Below are 27,130 nucleotides of genomic sequence, written 5' to 3' on the forward strand. Positions count from 1 at the left end.
AATTCCTCTTCATTCAATGCAGCCCAGGAAAGCTAAAAGGTTTGACACCCATGCTTTTCACCTTGGACATAGTGGTTTTTCTGAAAGTGGGGTTGAATTAAATGACAGGAAATTGTTTTGATGATAGAAAAGTGAGGAAATTCATCCCTGTTGGATTTGTAGAGTTTAACAGTCATTTTGTTGAGGGAGGTTTATTTTGATAATTTCACTGCTGAAGGAACCAAGAAAAAAAACAGACATATTTTAAGCCTCATCTTTAAAACAAGTATTTAAGAACATTTCAATGATGTTTGAGGATAAGGAAGGAAAATGGACAAGCAAACTTATATTTATGTTCTTTAGTATCTCAGGTAAGAATTTGTTCACATTAATGACTTCTTGAACCTTGATTGACTGTAAATATCATGGATAGAATTGTGTCCCTTTGTAAACAAAAGAGATATACAGTGTTATCACTAAAATTGGCCTCTCCCAAAATGTTCAGAGAGAGATTATGTTGTGGTTCACCTGTAGATGGCAGCAGAATTGGACAGTGGGGAAGAAGAGGGACCAGTCTGGGGAGGACTTGGACGAGGGTCCTGTGTCCAATACAGAGATGGGCCAGGACCATCTGGGAGTTATGTGCTGACTCCAGAGCTTCCAGAGTCTGGCAGCAGGGAGGCAGTGGTAGCCTGTTCCCAGTGAGTGTGTGCGCAGAGCTGCCAGGAGGCAAGAGCAGCTAAAACAAAAGGGGCAACTCGGGAGTAAGGCTTGAAGGTGATTGCCCCTCCCATAAGGTATAAAAGAAGTGCAAAGGTAGGAAAACCCTTGCAGGAAGCAACATCATTTGGTCTGATCGGTTTGGACTCTGAAAGCTCTATGGTGAATTTGTTCTCTGTTTGGTTTTAGAAAGACTAATTGGGACTAATTTAGTCATTGGCAGCACTTCAAGTAAGATAAGGTGCGTTCTTATCAGATGTCTCTCGAAAAACTTTGGCAAACATCCCTGGGACTAATTATAACTGGTTAAGACTCATTCCGGGCTGTGAATTCACAGCCATTGAAAAAATAAAAGGGGTTTTGGATTTTATGTGTGTTTGTTGGGTTCTCAGGAAGCTTTGGTCAGAACAGATTGTGTCATTCAAATTGTTATCATTCAGATCAATGCATGTATAATATAGAGCTAGATAAATTCAAGCAGCCAAAAAGCTTGGAAAATTCAATAAGAAATAGTATTTTCCATGGGAACTAAGTGATAAGAGTAGAGAATCACTTTTATCTGATTCTGACTAATAGCAAGTACTCTGTGTCAGTACTTCTGAAGAGCTGGAGAATTAAAAAGATTAATAGTCCAAGTTTCTTTTAATTTGTTAAATTTAATATACATAATTTTTCAACGCATATATTTCCAGACAACTTCCAAAACATCTAATTTTTTTTTTTAAATACTTTCTCTAAAGCTCCATAACTGGTTTTTATTTTAATTAGTTTACAAATGCTTATGACTTACTGAAGGCGGAACTTGAGAGAGAGAAAGAAAGAGTGCAAGCAAAAATTCAGGTAAGATTCTCTTCAAAATAATTAAACTATTAATTTTTTTTTTCAGTCTACCTCTCCTAAGCCTGGAAAACAGACTGTTGCAATGATATCTGTACAAATGTTATGTTCAATATTTCACTCTTCAGATTTTCTCATTAACACTTATTAATTCAAAAATCATGTTTCAATTAGAATTTAAAGACTAATTTTATGCCAGCAGGCCCCCATCATTAAATTAAATACTAATATTGCTGTATATTTGGGGAAAATGTGTATTGCCTTTGAAAACTGGAACTTTCAAAGCAACTTGTGTAGTCATGTCTATTGTGAAGTGTATATATAGAAGATTTCCTCAAGGCCCATGAAAGATATTATTTTGCATGTGTTTTATAGCAATAGCACTTAAGACTTACATACCATTGAAAATGCTTTACAGCCCTTTCCAAGCAGTTTACAGAGTCAGCATATTGCCTCCAACAATCTGGGTCCTGATCAATGGTGGGATTCAAAATGTTTTACTACCAGTTCTGTGGGCGTGGCTTGGTGGGCATGCCAAGGGAAGGATACTGTAAAATCTCCATTCTGCAAAATCCCATTCCCTCTCCACCCTACTAACCTGCTTTCTAGCTCCGTTCTCCTGTGCAGGGCAACAAAAGAAGACCCAGCCAATCAGCTGGGACTAAGGAGGCACAGAATAGATGAAGGTGGGGCCAGTCAGAGGTGGCATTTGCCAGTTCTCCAAACTACTCAAAATTTCCGCTCCGGTTCTCTGAACTACTCAATTTCAGTTATCTAATTTCAATTATAACTAATTTCAGTTATCGGTTCTCCAGAACTGGTCAGAACCTGCTGAATCCTCATTTTACTGACCTCATAAGGATGGAAGGCTGAGTCAACCTTGAGCAGTGAGGATCAAACCCCTGGCAGTCAGCAGAATTAGCTTGCAATACCGCATTCTAACCACTGCACCACCACAACTCTTATATGTTTTTATGTTTTTTCTGAACTGTATCAAAATAAATGTGATCTCAGAAATATTTTTTAGATATTGAATGTCATAACTGTAAAAGTATAAATTGAAGTTTAAATAAGATTTGAATGGAGAAAAACTAAAAGATACAAAGGTGTCATACTCCAATCAGTAACTACAGGGGAAAATTTGTTTAATGAGAAAAGATAATATGAAATTGAAACAGGACAGACAAAAATATAAATATAATGATTTGAAAGATATCGAAGCTTAGAAAAAGATATTTAATTGAATTTAGAAAGGAATGAGATAGTTAAAAACAAGGCTGAGAAAACTAAGGGAAGGGAAAAATCACTGAAAAAATGCTAAAATAGTAATAAGATAAAGGATTTTTTTTTAATTTGGCTATAGGAATTATCTTCATCATTTACCATGACATAAATAAAAAATCATCTCTATAAAGTTTTCAGAATTTGCCTTTCTACCTCCAGTTCAGTATTGCTTAAAAAATTAATATTCCTGATTGTTCCAATTATGTTTTTTTTTAATTCTATCTATCTCCTCTTACCTTATAATATTTTGATTTCATGCTGGCCAATGCCAACATGTTTTGTTACAGCAGGTTAAATGTCATATTGTTTATAAAATACATTAAAATCAAACACAACGATTCACTTTTTAAAAATTTGCCAAATAATGTAGCTGTTCAGAGTATAAGATGTTTTGAAGAGCAAAACAAACCTGTTAAATATTCACTTCCTGTTTGCAGTTACATTCTGTGCCTAGTTACAATTGATTTGTTTATTCTATTTTGTTAAGCTCAGAATTCTGTAGGTCCTTGAGTAGAAGATCAAACCTGGGGAGAAACGATATTGTTTCATTATAAATCTGTAAAGAAAAAGAGGACAAGGATCTTCAGAGCTGCTGTAGCATGGAGGATTGATTGAAAGATACTCTGTTTATTTTATGTTTATTTTTATAAATGGCCAACCTGCTGCCATTTTGTTTTTAAGATAATCTATTCTTTCCAGAACAATGAAGTGTTTTTAATATTGCATTATGGTAAACAATGTTGGGAACCAATGAACATTGGAATCATTGAACTGTGATCCCAGCAGCTCCAGCATGCATGGTTGAATGAGGACTGCTGGGTATTGCAATTTTGTAATAAGATAGGGCATTGGTACTTACCTGATATACCCATTCTCTGTGAGCTGTGAAGAGCATCCAACAGTGGGAGGTGCTTCAGTCTCTTCCGGAAAGGCTGGGCTTAAAACTCTGGGACGCTCCTCCTCCTCCTTGGGACACCTCCTCAGCGTCCCCCAGTTTTGCGAAGACTGAGTGCCAAAGTCCGGGACTCATCACCTAATCTAGATCCCTGACCGGAACGGAACCCCACCAGATGGAAAGAAATGGGTGGGGCTAGATGCTCTTCACAGCTCACAGAGAACGGGCGTATCAGGTAAGTACCAACGTCCTTTCTCCCATGAGCTGTTCAGAGCATCCAGAAGTGGGACATACCAAAGCTTGGCCTGTCTTTAGGGAGGGACTCCGTCTGGATCGAAATCCACTCCTAAACTCTATGGACCCTCTGCAGGACTCTTCTGCCAAATGAAGCGTCCGCTGAGGTGTAGACATCTATTTTATAATTTCTGACAAAGGGCGATGGTGAAGCCAAGTCATCGCTCTGCAGATTTTGTCTATGGAAACCCGAGTGGCCCATGCTGCTGATGTTGCCGCACTCCCTGTCAAATGGGCTGTAATGCCCTTAGGAACTGAGATGGACTGGCATTCGTAACTTTTAGCTATAGTGGCTCTCAACCATCTACCAATGGTCGTCGACGACACTCTGTGTCCTAAAGTGGATAGGTTGAAGGATAGGAATAGAGCCTCAGATTTTCGAAATGCCGCCATGCGGTCTAGATAGATGCTTAACACCCTTCGAATGTCAAGTCGATGCCATTGATGCTCCAGTCTATGAGATGGTTTCGGACAAAAATTTGGAAGCACCAACTCCTGCGCTCTGTGGAAGGCTGAATTTACTTTAGGGATGAACAATGGATCCAATCTGAGAACCACTCTGTCCGCATGAAACACGCACAGGTCCTCTCTCATCGGCAATGCTGCCAACTCGGAAATCCTCCTTGCTGATGTGATCGCAATTAAGAAGACCACCTTATATGTCAGGAATTTGAGACTAGCGGTTCTTAAAGGCTCAAACAGGCCAGTTGTAAGTGTGGTTAACACCTTGTTGAGCTCCCAAGTGGGATAGCGGTGAATTACAGGAGGTCGTAAGTTTGCAGCACCCTTAAGAAAGCTGCGGATATGTGGATGGTGCACTATGGAACGAAGGTCACCCCAGGATATCACCAAGGCTAAGGCCGCCACCTGTCTGCATAAAGTATTTGGAGATAGGCCCTTGGTCAACCCCTCCTTTAATAAGTCCAATAATTGTCCTATTGATGGGGTGGTTGGGTCGATCTTAGGCCCCCAGCACCAGCGACAGAAAGCGGACCACGTGGCCTCGTATATACGATTTGTAGAGGACCGTCTGGATGCTTGTATGGTGGCAATGGCCTCCTCTGAAATCTGTTGGGTCCTTAAATGGTTCCGCTCAACCTCCATACGGCTAGGCTGAGCCATTGTGGGTCTGGGTGAAGTACCGGCCCTTGCGAGAGGGAAACCCTCAACGGTGGAATTTTCCAAGATTGCTCTCTCGACAGGTCCTGTAAGTCCGCGAACCACATTCGCCTGGGCCAGTAAGGGGCGACCAATATCAGTTCCGCTCGTTCCTCCAATAACTTCTGGATCAACCTGGGTATTACAGGGAGTGGAGGAAACGCATATAGAAGTCCAGGAGGCCACTGACATCCCAGACCATTGACGGCCTCCACCCCCTGAGTTGGGTTCTGTTAGGGATATACACCCTAGCAGAACGTGCAACGGCAGTCTAGCAGGCAGGCAGATATGTGAGACAAAACGTTGTAGTAGCTTACACTCAGTAAGACAGATACACTGTGCAAGTTAAATAGTTTTTATTCCAGCAAGAGTTATAGCATATTCAAATAGTCCATATGTCATACACTAAGTTCAGTCAGTCCGGGGGTTATTCAGTTTGCAATGTCCAGTGTCGAAGAAGAGGTCAGTAAACTTACAATCAATCAGTCCAGTGATATATCTCTTTTGCAGTCAGAGATATGAAGAAAATCAAACCCCTTTTCTTCTCTCAGCAAACACGCAGTTATCACCATCAATTCATCATTGTCAGCATTCCAGTATAAGCCAGAGAAAACAGTGAGCTCTCTTGCTCCCTCTTATGGTGATTTTACAACCGCACCCAAAAACTTGGTTTACAGTTTAAAGTGATACATACACTTAAACTCACTAACATAGTTTATATATTATTTTACCCAAACTAAGTTAGGTAACCAATGTTATCCCTAACATTCTCCCCTTTTGGGTAATATAATAATATATATATCTATTTACAATTTCAACCCATAGTTTTCACAATTTTCCTTGTGCTTTCCTGCACCTTGGGCTTTTGTAAATCCATCTGCAAAATTTTCTTCAGTCATGCAATAGACCAATCTTATCAGACCATTTTTCACAGATTGTCTAACATTCAAATATCTAAGGTCAGTGTGCTTAGATCTAGTCTTTACAGCAATATTTGTAGCCAACCTTATGGCTGCTTGATTGTCCTCATAAACTACAATGGCATCTTTAACAGTTACTCCCATATCTAACAACAACTGTTTATACAGAATTAAATCAGTACATAATAATGATAAACATGAAAATTCTGCTTCCATTGTGGACATACTTATATGTTGCTGTCTTATTGACCTCCAAGCAATCAGTGTTTTACCAAATAGTATAGCCATGCCTGAAGTTGATTTCCTAGTTTTTATATCTGTTGCAAAACTTGCATCAGCATATGCACTTAAAATCAAATCATCTTTTGGCTCTAAATACAATGCATAGTGCATTGTCTTCTTAAGATACCTTAATATATGCTTTAGCGCTTGCCAGTGACGTTCATTTGGTTCAGCATTAAATCTCGCCAATTGATTAACGCCATAAGCAATATCTGGCCTTGACCAATTACTTATATATGATAAACTACCTATTAATGACTGATAAATAGTCTTATCAAATTTTGAACTTTGAGCATCAGTACGACAAAATTCCTGACTCATTGGAGTTTTTGCCGGTTTACAAAGTTCCATTTTATACGTTTTTAGCAATTGGTAAATTTTATCTTCTTGTGATATGCAGTAATAAATTAGTTTCTACAGCTTCGGTACAGGCTAGGCCTCACGTAGGCTGAAAGCGTACCAGGAACAGAGATCATCAATCAACAAACACGTCATCATGGGCGAATAACTGGAATGTAGGCACTGATTTGTTACTTTGTGCCTTTCACACTGACCATGTAACTGTGATTGGATGTTACTATGTGTGCACTAATATTCCTACTCATGTAACTTAATGATTGGATAGACTTCACTGCTTGTGACGTATCACTGTGTGTTTTTTAATAAAAGAGCTTACCGAACTTGTGGTCGGGGCAGCTCATCCAAGATAGAACCTGCGTTGGTGTCTTTCTTGATGCATTCGACCACCCAGTGGGCAGCCTTCCAAATGCAGAGCAAAGCCGCAGTGATATCTTAAAGCCACTATTGGTTTTGTTTATTGTCAATCCTAAATACTGTCTTATTTCTCCTAAATGCTTTAATTTTATCCTCTTACTTAATAATGATATTATCTCAGTAGCTTCATTATTAGTCTTCGTTATTAAAGCAATATCTGTAAACAACAATAATAATGATACTATGCCATTAGTCTCTCTCTTGAATAAACATGGATCAGCTAAACCTGCTTTAAATCCTATATTGTTTAACTCTTTTACAATATATTGGTTCCATTCATAACCAGATTGTTTCAATCCATAGAGACTCTTTTTTAAGTTTCCAACAGTCATTATTATTTTTATCATCCTTAATACCTACTGGTTTTCTTAAATATATAGTGTGCTGCAATGGTGCATGCAGATAGGCAGTTTCTACATCTAAATGATTTATAATATAATTTTTCTTAGCTGCCCACACTAAAGCTACTCTCAAGGTTATTGCTTTTAAATTTGGTGCAAATACCTCATCATAATCACATGCAGTTTGATTAAATCCTTGAGCTACCAACCTAGCCTTATGGGTAACAGTCCCATTTTTACCAGTTTTTAACTTAAATATCCATTTGCAACCAATGGACTTTTCACCTGGAGGTAATTTGGCATTTTCATAAACTTTCATTTCCTTTAATGAATTTAATTCCTTTTCCATTGCCTTTTGCCAATTCTCCTGATCCTTTGCAGGATACATCCTAAGTTCTTCAACACTAGTTGGAACTTTACTAACTTGGCAAACTACACTTGCTTGATACCTATCAGGTGGTCTGGTTACACGTGTAGAACGTCTAGGTATTACAGGGCTTACAGGTGGACTTTCATGTTCTACCTGTTCCTGATTATCTATTTCTTCCTGTTCTGGTATTTCTTCCTCTTCTGGTCCTATATGCTCTTCATATACTTCCTCTTTAATTGTACTCTTCTTATTACTGATTTTTTCTGGTTTTTTGTAGGGTTCTATAATTACTTCCTTACTTGAATCTTGTTCCAGTTTTTCCCATCCTACATGTTCTAGGAATTGTGCACTAGCACTACAGTAAACTCTAGATGTACCTTTTTCCCAGAATCTGTATGATTTGTGATTAGATTCATAACCTACAAAAAATAACATTTTAGCCCTATGTTGCCCTTTCTTTCTCAGTTGTGTAGGGATATGCACCCATGCTGGTGCTCCAAATCTGTGCATGTAGCTTAGGTCAGGTTTTCTGCCATGCCACCGTGTGAATGGTAATTCACCAGTTGTTGAATTAACAACATTATTCAATATATGATTACCACACATTATTGCTTCTCCCCACAAAGTTTCAGGCAATCCTGAATCTGACAGCATAGTTTGAGCCATTGCTTGTAATGTTTGGCCTCGTCTCTCTATAAAGGCATTATGTTGTGGCCTATATGGTGCAGACTTTTTATGTTCAACACCTGCCATCTTCAGTTTATTTTGGAATTTATTGTTTATAAATTCCGTACCGTTATCAGTGATAAGAGTTACTAATTTCTTTTTAGTTTTTCTTTCTGCGAATTTAAGCCAATTAAAGAAATTCTGATATGTTTCCGTTTTGCTTTTCATTAGATAACAGAAACCATATCTGGAATAATGGTCCATTATACTTAGTATGTAACGAGCACCTCCCACACTTGGTTTTTTAGGACCTATAATATCAGCAAATACTACCTCTAGAGGCTCCTTTGTTTTAAATCCATTAACTCTATTTGCTGGTATCACCTTGCTTTTCTCTTGACTACAAGAATTGCAGTGCAAATACTTACTGCAAGGCTTCAGTTTTATACCCTTAGATAGTTCTACCTTTTGTTTAAGCATTTTAAAATTTATATGCCCCAAACGTCTGTGTAACAAATGTATGCACTCATTATGAGGTTTAACATTATTATAAACTGTGTTAGCCACCTCTAAATTATCATTTAACACATACAATTTACCTCTTAAAGTTGCAGTCACTTTTTTACCTTCTTTTTCAATTATGCAATTGTCTCCCCTAAAGGTAATTACATAACCTAGTTTAACCAAAACTCTAACCGAAAGCAAATTAAACTTAAGTTGTGGTACATATAACAATTTTACATTTTCTTTTATGCAAGAACAATATGCTATACCTTCACCTTTAGCCTTAAGTTTCCATCCATTAGCTAACGATATCTGCTGTGAACTTGTGGACATCTTAACAAATCTTTTCTTATCTTTCGTTATGCAGTGTGATGCTCCACTATCTACCACCCATAAATTACTATTCACAGTTTCGTTGCTATACATGGCTAACTCTATGCATTTCTTATCCCTTTGATGCATTTTAGCATTCTGGCTGGCTTTTTGGCTTTTGGCTTTCTTGCAGAATCTAGCCAAATGTCCTTTTCCTCCACAATTAAAACATTTTCTAATTGTATATGCTGACGAAGATATTTTCTCTTCTTCACATTGTGGTTGTTCCATTCTGAGTTGATCCCTTTCAAGCCTTTTCCTGGCTTCTTCAATTAATCTGCCAGTAATGTCAGTTAATGTAAGGTTATCTTTTGGCAGCACTTCAAGTGAAGTTACGTAGTCATCGTAGCTCTTATCTAATGAAGACAAAATGATATAAACTTGGTGTAATTCAGTGAAGATAAGTTCTTTTTCATGCAGTTCTTGAAAAATTCTCTTTATAGAGTTTATATGACTCAGCATGTCTCCATTCTTTTGAAGATGTGTTCTAAACAGTTTCCGTGTAAGATTTATATGTGCTCCTACGCTGTCTCGAACATAAATCTTCTTTAAATTCTCCCAACATTTTGCAGCTGTTTCTTCTCCATGAATATGGACAAGTTGCTGGTCAGAGAGTGTCAGTCCTATTATACAGAGAGCTTGCTCATTCTTCATTTGATATTCTTGTATTTTCTGGGCATCATCCTCATCCTCCGGATCCCATGCATCTACTTCTGGTGGGTTTTGTATTATATTCCACAAATCTTCTCTTCGTAGAAGTAGGCTGCATTTCATAGACCATGAAACATAGTTTGTTCCATCCAGTTTGGATATTTGAGACAAACTTTGTAAATTGACTTGTGCCATCTTTCTGGATATTAAACTATAATTAATAAAACACAGCTGTCTGTTTACAGTATTGTGTTGCTACACAAACTCTCACTCACAAGCCTGTTTATATCCTGGTTAATCTGACTGTGCACCTGGGCCCATAACCAGTGTTGGGGATATACACCCTAGCAGAACGTGCAACGGCAGTCTAGCAGGCAGGCAGATATGTGAGACAAAACGTTGTAGTAGCTTACACTCAGTAAGACAGATACACTGTGCAAGTTAAATAGTTTTTATTCCAGCAAGAGTTACAGCATATTCAAATAGTCCATATGTCATACACTAAGTTCAGTCAGTCTGGGGGTTATTCAGTTTGCAAAGTCCAGTGTCGAAGAAGAGGTCAGTAAACTTACAATCAATCAGTCCAGTGATATATCTCTTTTGCAGTCAGAGATATGAAGAAAATCAAACCCCTTTTCTTCTCTCAGCAAACACGCAGTTATCACCATCAATTCATCATTGTCAGCATTCCAGTATAAGCCAGAGAAAACAGTGAGCTCTCTTGCTCCCTCTTATGGTGATTTTACAACCGCACCCAAAAACTTGGTTTACAGTTTAAAGTGATACATACACTTAAACTCACTAACATAGTTTATATATTATTTTACCCAAACTAAGTTAGGTAATCAATGTTATCCCTAACAGGTTCCTTGATATATACTGAGGCAATTGGGCGTTGCGGGGAGAGGCAAATAGATCAATCGCCGGTTGCCCAAACCTCCACACTGCTTCCTAGAAGAGAGATGGGTGTAGGCGCCACTCTGTCTGATCTATCGTGGCCCTGCTGAGCCAGTCCACTTGTGTGTTTAAGGCCCTTGCTATGTGCTGTGCCTTGAGCGACAACAGATTGGCCTCGGCCCACTTGAACAACCTGGCCGTCTCCAGCATCAGAAGTTTGGAGTGGGTACCCCCCTGTCTGTTTATGTGGGCCTTGGTTGTGATATTGTCTGTCAAGACCAGAATGTGGTATGATTGGAAAAGGGGTAGAAAACTGCATAACGCCAGATGAACTGCTCGCAGCTCCAACAGGTTGATGCTTTGTGATTGTTCGGAAATAGTCCAACTTCCCTGTGCAGTGTGGGATTGGAAGTGAGCTCCTCATCCTACCAGGCTGGCATCAGTTGTGATCGTTGCCCTGCAAGGTTCCTTGAAAGGACACCCCTTGTTTATCATGTTTTCCGACCACCAGCGGAGCGATCGGAGAACATAGTGCGGTACCTTTATCCGGACGTTGGAAGTGGCTCTTCCGGATCGCTGGAAAGGTAGCAGGAACCATTGCAGATCTCTAGAATGGAATCGAGCCCAAGGCACAATGGAAATACAAGAAATTAGTTTCCCTAACAGTTGAGACAGCACTGCCAGGGAAACCCTTTTTAAGGCTCTGATCTCTCTGGCCAAAGACTGGATACTATTCAACCTGTCCTGAGAGAGAAAAACCTTGCCCTCCACGGTATCTATCACTGCCCCTAAATGAACTAACCTAGTTGAAGGGATCAAATGGCTTTTATCCCAATTTATGGAAAAGACGTGACCTTGAAGGGTCTCCAAAGTAATCTTGGTATCCAAATTTGCTTGATGTCTGGAAGATGACAAAATTAAAATATCATCCAGATAACATTGTAAACGAATAGATTTGATCCTGAGGGAGGCAGCCAAAGCCGCTAGGACCTTGGTAAAAGTCCTAGGGGCCGAAGCCAGAGCAAATGGTAGGACGATATATTCGTAGTGCCAATCACAATAGCAAAATCTAAGGTATTTGTAGTGAGCAGGTCTAATTGGTATATGTAGATAAACCTCTGTCAGATCTATAGAGGTCAGGACATCATTCTCTCTGATGCTGAGCAGAATGGACTGGAGAGTAGTCATTTTGAATTTTCGATAAACCAATGATCTGTTCAGATGTTTGAGGTCCAGAATTGCCCTCCAGCCCCCCAAACTCTTTGGGACCACAAACAATAGAGAGTAACAGCCTTGACCCCACTGTTCAGATGGGACCTCTCTAATGGCCCGAATATGCAGAAGATGATTGATAGCCTCCTGCATCAACGCTCTCTTAATGGGGTCCATGGACCTAGGGCTCCTAATGAAAAAGTTCGGAGGGGAGGATTGAAACTCTAGTGCCAAACCAAACCTAACAGAGTCCCTGACCCACGCATCAGAGGTGGAGCTGTCCCACTGATCAGCAAACAATTTTAGCCGCCCTCCAATGGGAGCTGCTGTCAAGGACTCACTTGGGGCGATGAAAAAATCGGCCTCCGGTACCTCTGGGGTTTCTTCTGTTCTGGCCTCCCCGCTGATCTCTGTCGGAAGATTCCAACCTATCCTGTCTACAACTGGGTCTGTAGCCTGATGTTCTTTGCGATCTGGGAACGTATGGGCCTTGATAGTAGGTCTGAAAGGAACCCCTTCGAAACGACTGGGGCTTTCTGTTTTCAGACCTCCGAAAAAGAGGGGGAAACACTTTTTTCTTGTTTCTATTCTCAATAAGCAGGGGCTCCAAGACACTGCCAAATAATTTATCCCCCGATATTGAGGCTGATGCCAGCTTGCATTTATGCTTGATATCCGCCTGCCAATGTTTGAGCCATAGCAGTCTCCGTGCTGATATGTGAGATGCTATGGCTCTAGATGAGAATTTGACTGCATTAAATGTGGCGTCGGTGGAGAATTCTGCCACTGCAATAATCTTAGCAATGTCCTTGTGGGCTCTGACATTTGACGTCGGCAATATATCCCTCAAGTGGAAGAGCCATTGTAGGGAGGGCCATGTAAAAAAGGATGCAGCTGTAGCTGCCCTAATGGCCCAGGCATCAGAAACATGTGCCCTATGGAGTGCCAACTCTGCTCTCTTTTCCTCCGGTCTCAGGGCTTCCTCGGCCTCGTTGGGAAAGGCTGAAGAAGAGGCCAGTGCCACAATGGGCTCATCCACCTCCGGCGTTTTGAGAAAATTTGAAAACTCTGGTGCCAAATTATAATATTGTTTATCGTACCCTGTTGGGGCTTGGTAGGGTGCTGCTGATGCCCATTGAATTTGTACTAATTCAGCAAACATACGAGGCACAGGAATAGTTTCTGCCTCATTAGCCGGTTGTGAGAATATTAGATCCTTGGATTCGTCCTGAGACCCCGTTGACAATGGATGAGGGCTTGATGTGCCTAGTTTAGTGGTGTTCTTTGCTTTGAACAGTAAAGATTTAAAGAGGTGCGGACGAAAAAGGCCAGAAAAGGTAGGTTGGTCCGGAATGAGGCCTTCGTCATCCGACATTCCTCGTTCTAGTGGGTCAGCCTCTGACAACCCCAAGTCCATCTGATGGATTGACCCCACCTCCATGGGAGCATCCTGGTCATCTAATTCCACCTCCTCTCAAAGACCCTGGGCTGGTATGTCAGGGATATTGGGGAATACCTGAGTTTGATGATGTCCCATATGCACAAAGGATCGAGCAGACAGGGATCCCGCTTCCGAAGTAGTCGAAAAGTGTCTGGTCTGGATGGATTGCTGAACTCCAGCCGCAATGCCCTTTTGTATGGCCATCTCCATCCATTGCCTCATTTCGATGGGAATAGTCTCAGGTAATCCCTCCTCCTGTCTTGGGTGAAGGTTGCCTCTGGGATTTGCCGGGCAGTGCTCATTGGAGGAGATATGCCTATGGGAGGCTGTCCAGAAATAGCTTGTCTGGGCTGGGTGGATAAGTCCAAGGGCCCCAACAATGTACTTGGGCCCTGATCCAATTGTGTCATAGCCATCTTGTCTGCCTCCCCGGCCCGTTTCTGCCACTGCCTTTCCAAGGCTTGGTGCTGTCTATGGGCATCCTTATCCACCGCCTTAGAGGCCTTTTGGGGTCCCACTGACTTCTCGGGATTTATTTGTCTTGGAGCGGAAGATGTTGTCACCTTCCATTGTGGAGGACTGAATCTCATGTCTCTAACTTTATTTTATTTTCATTTTATTATTATTATTATTATTATTATTATTATTATTATTATTATTATTATTATTATTATTATTATTATTATTAGTACTTAGGGGTGGTGCCTACCCCTGTGGTTGAAAGTAGGGCGCTTCTCCAGGAGTAAAGTCTATATATATATCTCCATATACAAACACACATATATACACATATGCCTATATCTATATGTAAGCCCATATATATGGGAAACAGTATCTAAGGGTCCCCAGCAAGGGAACCCCCCAAGCGCTCCAAGCAAGAAATATTCAGGATCCCTGGTCCCCAACAAGGGAAACCAGCTATACAGGTCCTGGATGGATCCTTTCCTGTCAAAAATGTCCCACTGTTTGAAATGGCACTTGAGGCTTCGCTCCAATGTAACGATCCAAAAGCAATTGCGAGAGGAGGGGGAAAAAATCCTATTTAAGGACTAGTCTGCTTATCCAATGCCATCAGGCTAAGAGAGAAATAATCCCAGGAAAGTGGAGTGGGAAAGTACTTACCCCGGTCCCCAAGAAGGGAAACCAGCAGGGAATGGCGCCTGTAATATTTAGGGCGCGAACTTGAAGCCAGCCATTTAAAAAGGCGGAAGGCAGAAACTCCAATGTTAAATGCCTGAGCAGTTTAAACGAGCTGCTGCTGATTCTCCAAAATGCCAGACAAATGATCCTGTAAGGAGAAGTGAGCCGCGGCTGCGAGCATTCCGGCAAGATCGCAAAGATAAGACAATCGGGAATTAGATAGGCGAATTGCCTGAAGCAGCCGTCTCAGACTGCCTCATGAAGTGGCAGGCTCCGCCAGTCACAAAGAGCTGCTCTCAACTGATCGGGTGATAACCTAGCCACAAGCCTTGAAATCGCCAGATTAATAGGGGGGAAAAATTTGCAAGCCGAATTAACCCAAGAGCAAACCTGAATCTTGACTAGCTGAATCAAAAACTGTTCCAGTCAGGGAGTGCACAACCTCTTACCACGAAGGCTGAGCTAAAACTGGGGGACGCTGAGGAGGTGTCCCGTGGAGGAGGAGGAGCATCCCGGAGTTTTAAGCCCAGCCTTTCCAGAAGAGACTGAAGTACCTCCCACTTTTGGATGCTCTGAACAGCTCATGGGAGAAAGTCATATTCCAGCTATAGACGATGTTTATATTTTACGCAGCAGGGTTGTTGTTTTTAGAAATTACTCCTCAATTCAAGTTGTAAAATCATTTAACTGCTCAAAATGAGATGTCTAATTGCTGTATAACACTATACAAAAAGAAAATAATGATGAAGCTATTTCTCCAACATTGCCTTTTGGATAGTAATCACTACATGGAAGAGTATTATAGTAAAAACTATCTCATAGAATTTTGAAGAATTGAGGATTATTTTAATAGGAAGGAGAAGGAAGAGGAGGAATCATTTATCTGCCCTTGATTTTAAATATTCATTTTAATTTCCTTCAATCTGATATGTTTGCAATTTTTTCAGCTAGCAAGTTTAAAAGAGCTCAACTTACTGCAACAGAATCCTCAGAAATGTAATGATAAATTAAAATAATTCATGGTAAAATAAGTTCACATTGATTAGAAATCATAAATATTAGTTTTATTATATTGATGTTGCGAATTTAGCAATATTTGCTAGAAACATTAACACAAGATGAATTAATTTGTGGTTTTAAAGAAATAAGATACTGAAATATGTCTTATAACATATCCATTGGTTAAATATTTTTGTAAAATACTTTTGTCCTTAATTCTTTATGTGCAAGAAAAGTCACACATGAGAACATAATTGTTTATATTGTAATATGGTTCTATAGATTAGTTTGATTGTAAATCAAGGAAAATAAAGATCTTCCTTCTAGTGCTAGAGGTTCCAGCATCACATTTGTTATTGCAATTATGTTCAATTCTATTTTATCTTTATTTTTAAGGAACTAAAAGAAGCTCAAGATGCTCTCTCAAAATTAAAAGAAACTGGAGCTCAGCCAATAGCAAAGGTAATTTAGTCTATTGATTGTAAATGTATATTATTTTATTGTAATGGTAGTCCTCAACTTATGAACACATGTGAGATTAAAATTTCTATTGTAAGTAATTGCAGTTGTAAGTCAAGTTAGATCCAATGTTACAACAATTTTAGAGTGATTGTTAAGCAAATCCCCTGGCTATTGAGTCATGCAAATCCTATTTCTTAAATGGGTATTTTTTTTCAAGAAATCAGTAAAACAAAGGTCACAAATCATGACTAAGTAATTGTAGGGCACTATTGATAAGTAGAAGCCAGTCTTCAAGTACCCAAAATGTGATCACATGACCATGGGAGGGATACATTGGTTGTAAGTGCATGGTATTCAAATTTTTTTACTACTGGTTCTGTGGGCATGGCAGGGGAAGGATACTGTAAAATCTCCAGTCAGATGTGGTATTTGCTGGTTCTCCGAACTATTCAAAATTCTGCTACCAGTTCTCCATATTCTTAAATGGAAGTTATATGTCAGATATAAATAATAAACTATTTATAAACTGAGGAAAACAATGGGATCAAAGGAACCACATGCTTTATAATTTGTTAAAAAATAACTAGAAAACCCCCTGAAAGCAGAGCATCGAAGCTGTTCGCTAAGGATTGAGCATGATGATTGAAGACGATGGGAAATGAAGTCTCTCAAAGCATGCCTTGCTCCATATCTTGTTTTCAGTTGCGTCTCAAAAAATGAGTAAATTTAAAAGTTCAGATTATATAGTTTAGCACCTGAAACTCTAGCAAGACTTCATAAAACACTTTGTGCAATGGCCGTATTTTAAGCAAAATTTGGTATTTAAAAAAACCAAAAATTTGCAACTATCACTTTATTACAAAATCTTGTTGTTTATGGTTCTTTAACATTTTTTTCATGCAGCATGTTCCATTATATGGATGAGTCAGCAGGTGCTTTAAATAATGAAGGATTGTTTTTGTATTCCTTCCTAAAGATATTCTTAATATGGAGTTTGATAAAATGGTGTTTGACTAAAGGCTACTGTTATCCTATATCTTTCTCAAACTTCAAATAAAGGCACACAGCAAGCAAGTGCTCAGAAGTTAATGTCTAAATCCATGTATAACTCACCTGCTCCTTTGATGCACCTCCTCCATTGGCTGCAAGAGGAATTTGCTTTCCTTTATTAATCAAACCTATATTTGTAAAAGTGTGACATGTAGTGGGAAAGTCACACATGCTGAGATTAGCTGGACTGGAAAGCAGTCACCAAAAGAAAGGAGAGAAATATGATCAGTTAATTATAATGTGGTAAATAGTTCTGAAATATCTGTGATTTGTTTTTAGATAAAAAAGTAATGTATTATCAAGATGTTTGTGTTTGCTACTTTTAAGAGGGTAACTCAGTAACTAATATATCAGTGTCATTATTCCGTTAAACATGCATTTCTAGTAAATCATTTTGTAGCATCAACTAAGAGTTACAGCTCTAGGCTCCGACTTAAGAGAAGGTGCACTTTGCATTGAATTTGAGATGGTTTAAATCCATTATGAATGGACTTTTTGGACTTAAGATTGGGAGGGGAATGCCTTGACCTGGGACTGAAATAACTTATTTTAAATTTGGAAAAATTTATTATTAATACAGCAAACCTAGAAAGAATCAAGAATACAAACCTACAAAGAATAGTCAAATGAATTTCTTTCTATAAAAACATCATTTTTCTTTGAAAGACATACCTTTTAAAGGTAGGAATAATACTTTTTTCCAGTCCATCTTCCTCATTTACTTCATTTTAATTCATTGTATGAGAGTCCAGTATTTGGAAGTCAGCTCTTCAAAGATCATTTTGAATCCCAGGAAATGACTGCATGTTTCCAGTCTTACCATAGAAAAATACATTTAAAAAATCAAGAGAGAATAAGGAGCTATGGGCAGAGATGAAGCGAATAATGATTCGCCCAAAAAGTCTAAACCCAGGATTTTCTGAGTCACCATTGTTACAGGAAGACAAACATTAATATTAGGGGAAAAAAGTATGAATTGATGAGATGAAATGAGAGATGCTACACTTTATACCTCAAGGCCTTTGCAGTTTTGTCTGGTGTGCCAATTGTGCGCCTCCTGAATGGAGGTCTAGTTTATAATCATTCATACCTTAGCCACTTTTCATTTGGATAACTGTCATACATGGGGCATCCTTAAAAGATAATCTAGAAGCTACAAATGGTCCAGAATGTGGCTTGTGCACAGTGATGGGTGCTCCTAGATTTGCCCATGTAACACCTCTGTTGCATGAATTACACTAGCTCCCATTTTCCTTATAGGTGTAATTCAAGGTGCTGATTTGAAAGCCTTATATGGCACAGGGTCAGTTATGTGAGGTACTGCCTCTCCTTAAGGCCATTTATCTATCCTACCAAGTCAAATACGATGGGCACACTTCTAGTCCCTTCTCTTAAACATTGCCATCTTATGGGATCTGGAAAATGTACTTTTTCCATGGCACTCTTTTCCTATGGAACATCTTTCCCCCATCCTGCCCTCACAGCCTTTTGAAAAGTACTTAAGACCTGACTTTTTTCCCCAAATGCAAAGATAGGGTGAGTCTGATGGACTGCATGTGAAAATGTACTTGGTGCCAGATTATAAAGTTGGTGGTTTTAATAAATATATACTTTAATAGATTAATGTTATATTGATGATGATTTTGGGAATCACACATAGTTTGATATAAAGTGGACAGTTAGATAAGTGCTTTAAACCAGCAAATAAATAGTTTTTCCTCTTTAACAAAGCAATAATCCCCAAATCCACTGTCCCATCACAGCCCACACCAAGCATCTATTAAACATTGCTAAAACTATCAGATGTAGAATGCAAAAATTGAAAAGGCCAATAAATGGCACCAAAAACATAGAAAACTAACTCTTTGCTGTCTTCTATTAGCAGTCCTGATTTTTGTAGTACAGCTTTTTATGTGAGAAGATTAGTAAACAGAATTATCTGGTTACTTTGGGCTGTTATTCAAAGGTATACTGGAAACTGTACAATGAAGTTCGTGCAGCAGCATAAGAGAAAATAGAATATAATTGTGGTTAAACATATGTATGCTTTGTTCAATATTTGTCTTCTAACACAGATTTAGTGAAGTAGCTGGAATTATGGGTAGATACAGTAGTGGGCACCTGTCAGGATTTCAAAAGGTTCCTTACACCTTATATTTGTATATATCTGAGTAGTATTTGTACAAGAAAAAATATTTCGTATTAAAAAATAAAAAGCAAATTAAGTTTAATATGTTTTAATCAGCACAAGTTCTTGAGTTGCCTGATGCTTATGCATATGTACAATTGTGTAATACATTTGTTTAGCTGTGAACCAGTGCAAGTCAATCAGGAAACCCAGTTGTTGAACAATTCTTCACAAAGGGAAACTATTTTATTAATTGATTTATTATGTGCAATCAAATTGGTATTCACTCTCAATAGACCTATTCCAGGATGATTTCTCCTCAAATTAGGCCCTTCAGATCTTCCCACGGTGGACCCATTACTGCTGCAATCAAATCTATCCACCTTGATGCTGGCCATCCCTTCTCTATCCTACTACGTATATTTCCCAGCTTTGTTTGTTTGTTTATATGTAACTCACCTCTATTGTTTCTATAAAAAAAAACTCAAGGTGGCAAACATATCCAATGCACATTCCTCCTGCCATTTTCCCCACAGCAACAATCCTATGAGGTGAGTTGGGCTGAGAGAAAGTGACTCACCCAGCGGTCACCCAGCGGCTTTTAGCGGCTTTTTCTAGCCTGATTCTTAGCCATTAGACCAAACTGACTTTCAATAGAGACTTCTCAAGAGAACTCAGTCTTCACATGATATACCCAAAGTATGATCCTTTAAGCCTCATCATTTGGACCGTAAATGAAAACTCCAGACTGATTTGTTCTATATTTGTTTATTTCTTGGCTATCCATCTCTTCTCAGTGGTTTCTCCAACATCAAAGTTCAAAAGCATCAATATCCTACTTCTTTAAAGTCCAACTTTCCTCCATATAGAATTATAAAGAAAACCACTGACTATTTGGTTTTGGTCTTTGTAAGTATAGGTGCATTGTAACATTTAAATATATTTTCTTGATTGCTATCCTACCAAGTGCTACTCTGTGACAATATATTGGAATTTTGCTGTTGATAGTCAACACTAAAAGGCCAAATTTTTACATTTATTCAAGAAAAACCAAAGACACAGGTATAGAACAGATGGTACCTGGTTCAACAGCAGTAATTTTGAGAGGGATCTAGAGGTCCTAGTGGACAAGCAGTGTGCTGCAGCTGCCAAAAAAGCCAATGCAATCCTAAGCTGCATTAACAGAAGAATGATATCAAGATCACTTTATGTTGCACTGGTGAGATATCATACGTGGAATGCTGAATCCAGCTTTGGTCAGCACAAAAAAGATGTTAAGACTCTAGAAAGAGTGCAGAGAAAAGCAATAAAGATGATTAGAGGACTGGCGGCTAAACCATATAATGAAGAGTTACAGGAACTGAGAATGTCAAGTCTAATGAGAGAAGGAGTAGAGATGAGATTTTAGCATTACCCAAAATCAGACCAGGACTCAGAAAGGTATTTAAAGGCTAGTGCTCCTCCAGACAAGCACAATCCAAAGTGCACTGAAGATGACTCCTCAAACAGGGACGAAATGTTTATAACCAAATCACCATGTTCGGAGCTCAAATCAACAACATAGCTACCAATCCAAGCTACTAATATACAAAGACATTTCATAGAGCAATATATTGGTGTTTCATCTTGCAGTTTTAAAGCCACACTAATTTTCCAGTTCAGTTTCCTTCCTATATATTCATCATATAGATTGAAAAAAAATTAAGAGAGAATATAGAGCCTTGTCTCTCTGTTTGCCAACCTGGAGCAATCTATTTGGCCATATTGTGAAAGGCAGGAATCCAGGCTGTGATTTCCTATCTAGTCTTTAGGTTTCACCCAAGGATATATGATGTTCTGGGATTGCCATTTTCTTAAGCACTCTCCATAGGTTGACATAATTGATGCAGTTAAAGACTTTTCTATAATCAATGAAGGACGTACAAACTTCTTTTTAATGTCCTTTGGCTTTCTCAATTATCCAGCACAGATCAGTTATAATGATTGTTGTTCCTTGAACCTTTCTAAAGCAAATATGAACATCTCTTTCTATGTAGCTTTCTAATCTGCATAATCCTAAAAACTATTTTGCTAACATGTGAAAATTACAATTCGATCTAATAGAGATTGAATACTCTGTAGCTCTCCTCTTTTGTTGGCCACTGTATTCTCCAAATTTCCTGTTTTGTTAGAATCTTTCTGGGGCTTCTTCTGTTGCTTCATATTTGTATAGATTTTTCCATCAATTTTGTTATCAACTTCCAAACTGGTAATGACCAGAATGTTGGTTCAACATCACCTTCTTGTACTGGAGGCTCATGTGATTAGCAGGTATTTTTTTAAGTTATCTTAGATGCTGATATCTCCACTGTAAAGAATTTCAGTACAGGTAGTCCTCAATTTGCAACCATTCATGTAGTGACCAAAATTGCAACAGCACTAAAAAAAGTGACTTATGACGATTTTTTTACACTTAGCAACAGTTGCAGCTTGGCATGGTCACATAATTAAAATGTGGATGCTTGGCCACTCACATGTTTTCAATGGCTGCACTGTCCTGGGCTCATATTATCACCTTTTACAACCTTCCAACAAGCTAAGTTAATGAGGGAAGACAGGTTCACTTAACAACCATGTGATTCACTTAACAACTGTGGCAAGAAAGGTTGCAGAATGGGGCAAAACTCACTTAACATTGCCTTGCTTAGCAATGGAAATTTTGGATTCGATTGTGGTCGTTAAGTCGAGGACCTCTTGTATATTCCATCCATCTTTGTTTCCTATTCTTTGAACCACTTACTATCCCATTCTTTGACAGCAATTACAATATAATACAGGCAATCCATCATTTCTATTTGCTAAGAATGCCTCTCAGATTGTCTAGGATGCAGAAGCATTTTTATAGAGCCATTCAGATCAAATCTCACCAAGCTCAAGGTTGACTCAGCCTTCCACCCTTCCAAGATGGGTAAAATGAGGACTCAGATTGTTGGGGGCAATATGCGACTTTGTAAGAGGGCTGTAAAGCACCATGAAGCAGTATATAAGTGTAAGTGCTATTGCTATTACTATTGCTATTATTCTAGAGGTTAGTACCTCATTTGACCACATTTAACTTCCTAATTGTTTGTATATTTTAAACTTCCTAACTGTTTGTATATTACATAGCTGATTGGCACCAGACAAGATACTTTGCAGGTATACTGATAATTAAAGACACCAGCATAGAAATTTAGAGTAATTTCTTTTAAAACCCAGAATGCTTTCTTTAACAAACCTTGATTTTAAAAATTCAATCTGTGGAAGACCATTGCTCTGATTTAAAGTTAATATATACACATGACTGAAAATACTATACAACAGCAACAAAATTATGTCGACATATTTAATAGTTTAGGGCAGAAATCACTAACTTTTCCCCCACTAAGGGGCCATATTCATTTCTATTGTTGCTTTGTTTTCCAAAGCCTGCAGAGAGCATCCTGTGTATAAACCTCATCTCATCTCAATAGCAGAGGGATATCATAAGCACTTAACAGATCAGATTTGTCCTGTGGAGTGAAGATTAAAAATAGTTTTTGCCCATTGTGTTCTTCCTCCCACATTAGTTTCCTTATCTTACTTGCCTTTTTCATCCCAGCTGTGCATTAGCTATTTATTGCTGTTTTTAAATCTGATTTTGTTACTTTGATAATGCTATGACTGGACTAGACAGCTCCATTGCCTTATAAATTGCCATTCAGCCTTTCAAAGCTTGTTATTATTCTGTTTTGTTCGTTTCTAATATTTATACCCCTAAACCCTAAGAAGCAGAAATCTGAAAGACTTTCTCTGAAACAGACCATCAAAGGATGAACAAAGGTGAGTGTCCTGTGGGAGGATATTTGAGGTGCTAAACAAGATCCACTCCTCTCCCCACATGCAAATACAACTAGCCAAGCTTTGAAATGAGGTTTCTATCAGGGCTTAATGCCTGAGAGCTATCTTACAAAAAAAGCTTCATGTCTTAAATGGAAGGATTATTAATTGTATTTTATAGAAAGTCTCCGATCTGGAAGAAACAATGAAAAAGGGAAGAAAAAAAAGCTTGAAAGGGAAAACTAGCAAAGAAACAGCCAGTAAAGAGCCAGCTCTTAAACCAGCAACCACCAAAGGCGCAGCCCTCAAAGACGCAGCCAGCAAAGAAGCAGCCCTCAAAGAAGCAGCCACCAAAGAAGCAGCCACCAAAGAAGCAGCCACCAAAGGAGATGGGACAAGTGAAATTTTGGATGAGGTATTGAGTTATTTTTCTAAACTAAGACAACCTGATCCCCAAATCCAGGGGTGGGATTCTATCAGTTCAGACCAGTTCAGACAAACCGGATGTTAAATTGGCATCTAGTTCGCCAAACCAGTATTTGAAGTGACCGGCTAGCCCTGCCCTTCCCAGGAGTCTCCACGTGGCTCATTTTCTATGCAGGTAAGTGCAGGGTCTGCGTGGAGGCTCTAAGAGGGGGGAGAACGGCCCTCGTGAAAGTACCAGGAAACGGGCCTGTTTCTGGCTTCCTGAGTGCCTCCAGAGCCCAGGGAGGCCATTTTCACCCTCTCAGAGGCACAAGGGAAGCCTCCAGACCCTTGGAAAGGCAAAAAACAGCCCTCCCAAAAGTACCAGAAGTCTGGAAACGGGCCTGTTTCCTGCTTCTTCTTTTTTAATTTTTTAATTTTATTAATGAACAGCAAACAGAAAAAACATTTAAAAACAATGAATGTGGTGCATACATAAGAAAAAAATACAAATTTACATATGTACATAAATACTAATCATTGCTGACACAATTACTCCTTTCTTTTTTAAACCAGTGGTAAAACTTCTCCCAAATTTTGTAGTAGTCAGATTCCATCTTATCTTTTAATTATTGAGCTATTCTATCCATTTCAGCGCACGACCAATTTTTTCTAATTATTTCCATCTCTTCTGGCATGGCATTTCCTTTGCATCTTTGGACAAGTGCTAGTCTCACGGCAGTGGTGACATGAACTATTAGACACATTATCTCTTTATTATATTTCCCCACATTGATTCCCAATAGAAAAATTTCAGGTCTGAACTCTATTTTAATTTTACACATCTCTTCTAACCAGTTTCTAATTTTCAGCCAATATATTTGAACTTTTTCACATTTCCACCATACATGGTAATATATTCCAATTTCTTTATTGCATTTCCAGCATTTAGGGGATAATTTCGGGTACATTTTTGCTAATTTTGATGGTGGGATATGCCATCGGTAAAACATTTTTAGTAAATTTTCTTTTTATGATGCCGCCAAGGTAATTTTCCTATTCCTATCCCATAAAATTTGTCAATCTTCCAAATTTATACCGTATCCAAAATCTTTCATCCAGGCCGACATCGTTTTCTTCCACCTTTTCCTCTTCCAATTTACATTCCAGCAATACTTTGTAAATGTTTTAAATCAATTTCTCATCCATTCCTAATAATATTTTATTTAATTCTGTTTTCCGTTTACTAATACCCCATTCTTTCATATCTTTACTATACCTTGATTGTAATTGTAAATAGGCCCACCATTCTATCTCAAATCCCAAATCTTTCACCTCCTGTCTTGTTTTTAACTCTCCCTTCTCATCTAATATGTCCTCATATGTAATGACCTGTTCTCGTCGCAATAAATGTGGGTACATTAACGCTTCTAATGTAGATAGCCAAGTTGGTATTTCAACGTAAAATTGACATTTAGTTGTATTCCATGCAGTTAGTAAGGTCTGCCTAATTTTATGCCTTTGAAAATAACCATGAATTTGATGTTTGTCCTGCCACAAAAAGGCATGCCTCCCTGCCTGTAGATTATATCCTTCTAATGTTAATATTCTTTTGTTTTTGACACTTATCCGGTCTTTAACCCAGGTCAGAATGGCCACTCTGTAGTATATTTCCCAATCCAGTGGGCCAAATCCTCCTCTTTCAGTAGCATCCTGCAACAATTTCAGTCTAATTCTGGGCTTTTTTCCCTGCCATATAAATTTTGATACTAGCTTATCCAATTGATTAAAGAATTTTTTTTCTAATTTTACTGGAACGTTTTGGAATAAAAACAATAATTTTGGTAATATGTTCATTTTTATAGACGCAATTCTCCCCATAAGAGAAAGTCTTAGATTGCTCCATTCCCTAAGGTCTTCAGTTATTATTTTTTTATTAGTGGGGTATAATTGTCCTCTTTAAGAGTTATGCATTTTGCCGAAATTACAATTCCCAAATATTTAATTTTATTTGTTGTCTGAATGTCCATTGTCATTGTTAAATTTTCTTTTTGAACATTTGTCATATTTTGGTAAGTATTTTAGTTTTTTCCTTGTTAATTTTTAGCCCCACTACTTCACCAAATTCCTCTAATTGCTCTATCAATTTTGAAAATTCCCGAATTTTGCGGATCTTCTAAAATAAAAAGCAAATCATCAGCGAAGGCTTGTAATTTATATTCTTCTTTATTTATTTTTAGTCCTTTTATTTCCAATTCTTTTCTAATTATTCTTGTTAGTACCTCAAAATAGTCAAAATAAATAATAATGGTGATAATGGACATCCCTGCCTTGTTCCTTTTTGTATTTCAAATTTATTTGTTGTATGGTCATTTATCAATATCCTAGCTTGTTGGTTATCGTATATTGCTGATACTACATTTAGGAATTTTTGCCCAAAATCCATGTACTTAATTTGTTGCAGAACGAAACTCCATTTTACATTGTCAAAGGCCTTTTTAGCCTTTGGAATAATAGGAACAATAATGCTACCTGTTCTCCACTACGATCTTCATAATACTCTATGATGTCTAAAATTGTCCTAATATTATTGCTAAGATGTCTATGTGGAAGGAAGCCATTTTGGTCTATGTGTATAAATTTATTTAGTATTTTCTTGAATCTTTTGGCCATTATAGTTACAAAAATTTTATAGTGCACATTTAATAGAGATATTAGCCTATAATTTCCTATCTTTGTTTGATCGGGTTTTTTTTCTTTTGGAATAATCATAATCATTGCTTCCTTCCATGAGTTCAGAATTTTTGCCTTATCCAGGACCTCATTAAATAAGTTAAGTAATCTGTCGTCTAATATTTCTTGTTGGGTTTTGTATAATTCGGCAAAGAGTGCATCTGGACCAGCCGCCTGGTTATTTTTTTGTTTATTTATTGCCTAGGTCACTTCTTCAAAGTTTATACTTCTATTCAGTAAGCTTTTTTCTTCTTCTGATATTCTTGGAAGGTTCACTTTCTTGAAATATTTTATCATTTTTATCACTGTTATGAATTCTTCTTCTTATATAAATCCTCATAGAATTCTGTTTCTGGCTTCTGGAGGCCCTCGAGATCCCATGGGAGGCTGTTTTCACCCTTCCAGAGGCCCAAGGGAAGCCTCCGGACCACTGAGAAGGTGAAAAACAGTGCTACCATAAGTATCAGAAGTCCAGAAGTGGGCCTGTTTCCGGCTTCTGGAGGGCCTCCAGAGCCCAGGGGAGGCCATTTTTGCCCTCCCAGAGGCCCGAGGGAAGCCTCTGGACCCTTGGGAAAGCAAAAAACAGCCCTCTGGAAATTCCAGCAGGCCATGCCCACCCAGCAACTGGGCAGTGAACCAGTTGGTGGGAATTTTTGAATCCCACCCCTGTCCAAATCATATTTTCATCCTCAGCTGCAGCATTGTCCTCACAACTTTTCTCAAAGACCTTTGTAACAAAAGGGGAAAAAGAGGAGGGAGCAAGGAATTTCCTGTTTTTC

The 27,130-nt window shown here is 38.5% G+C and overlaps 1 protein-coding gene across 1 annotated transcript in view; it reads left to right on the top strand.

Moving 5' to 3' along the window:
* Positions 1-27,130, top strand: part of CZH10orf67 (chromosome Z C10orf67 homolog) — a 109,119-nt gene that overhangs the window by 65,262 nt on the left and 16,727 nt on the right. Inside the window, exons 9-11 of the mRNA XM_087947187.1 lie at positions 1,468-1,539; positions 16,133-16,198; positions 23,395-23,627. Coding sequence (XP_087803313.1) covers positions 1,468-1,539; positions 16,133-16,198; positions 23,395-23,627 — 371 coding nt within the window. The remainder of the gene's footprint in view (positions 1-1,467; positions 1,540-16,132; positions 16,199-23,394; positions 23,628-27,130) is intronic.

The sequence above is a fragment of the Notechis scutatus genome, chromosome Z, assembly GCF_049901735.1.
Source record: "Notechis scutatus isolate UNSWTSFEM ecotype Mainland chromosome Z, rNotScu1.2, whole genome shotgun sequence".
Taxonomy (NCBI): domain Eukaryota; kingdom Metazoa; phylum Chordata; class Lepidosauria; order Squamata; family Elapidae; genus Notechis; species Notechis scutatus.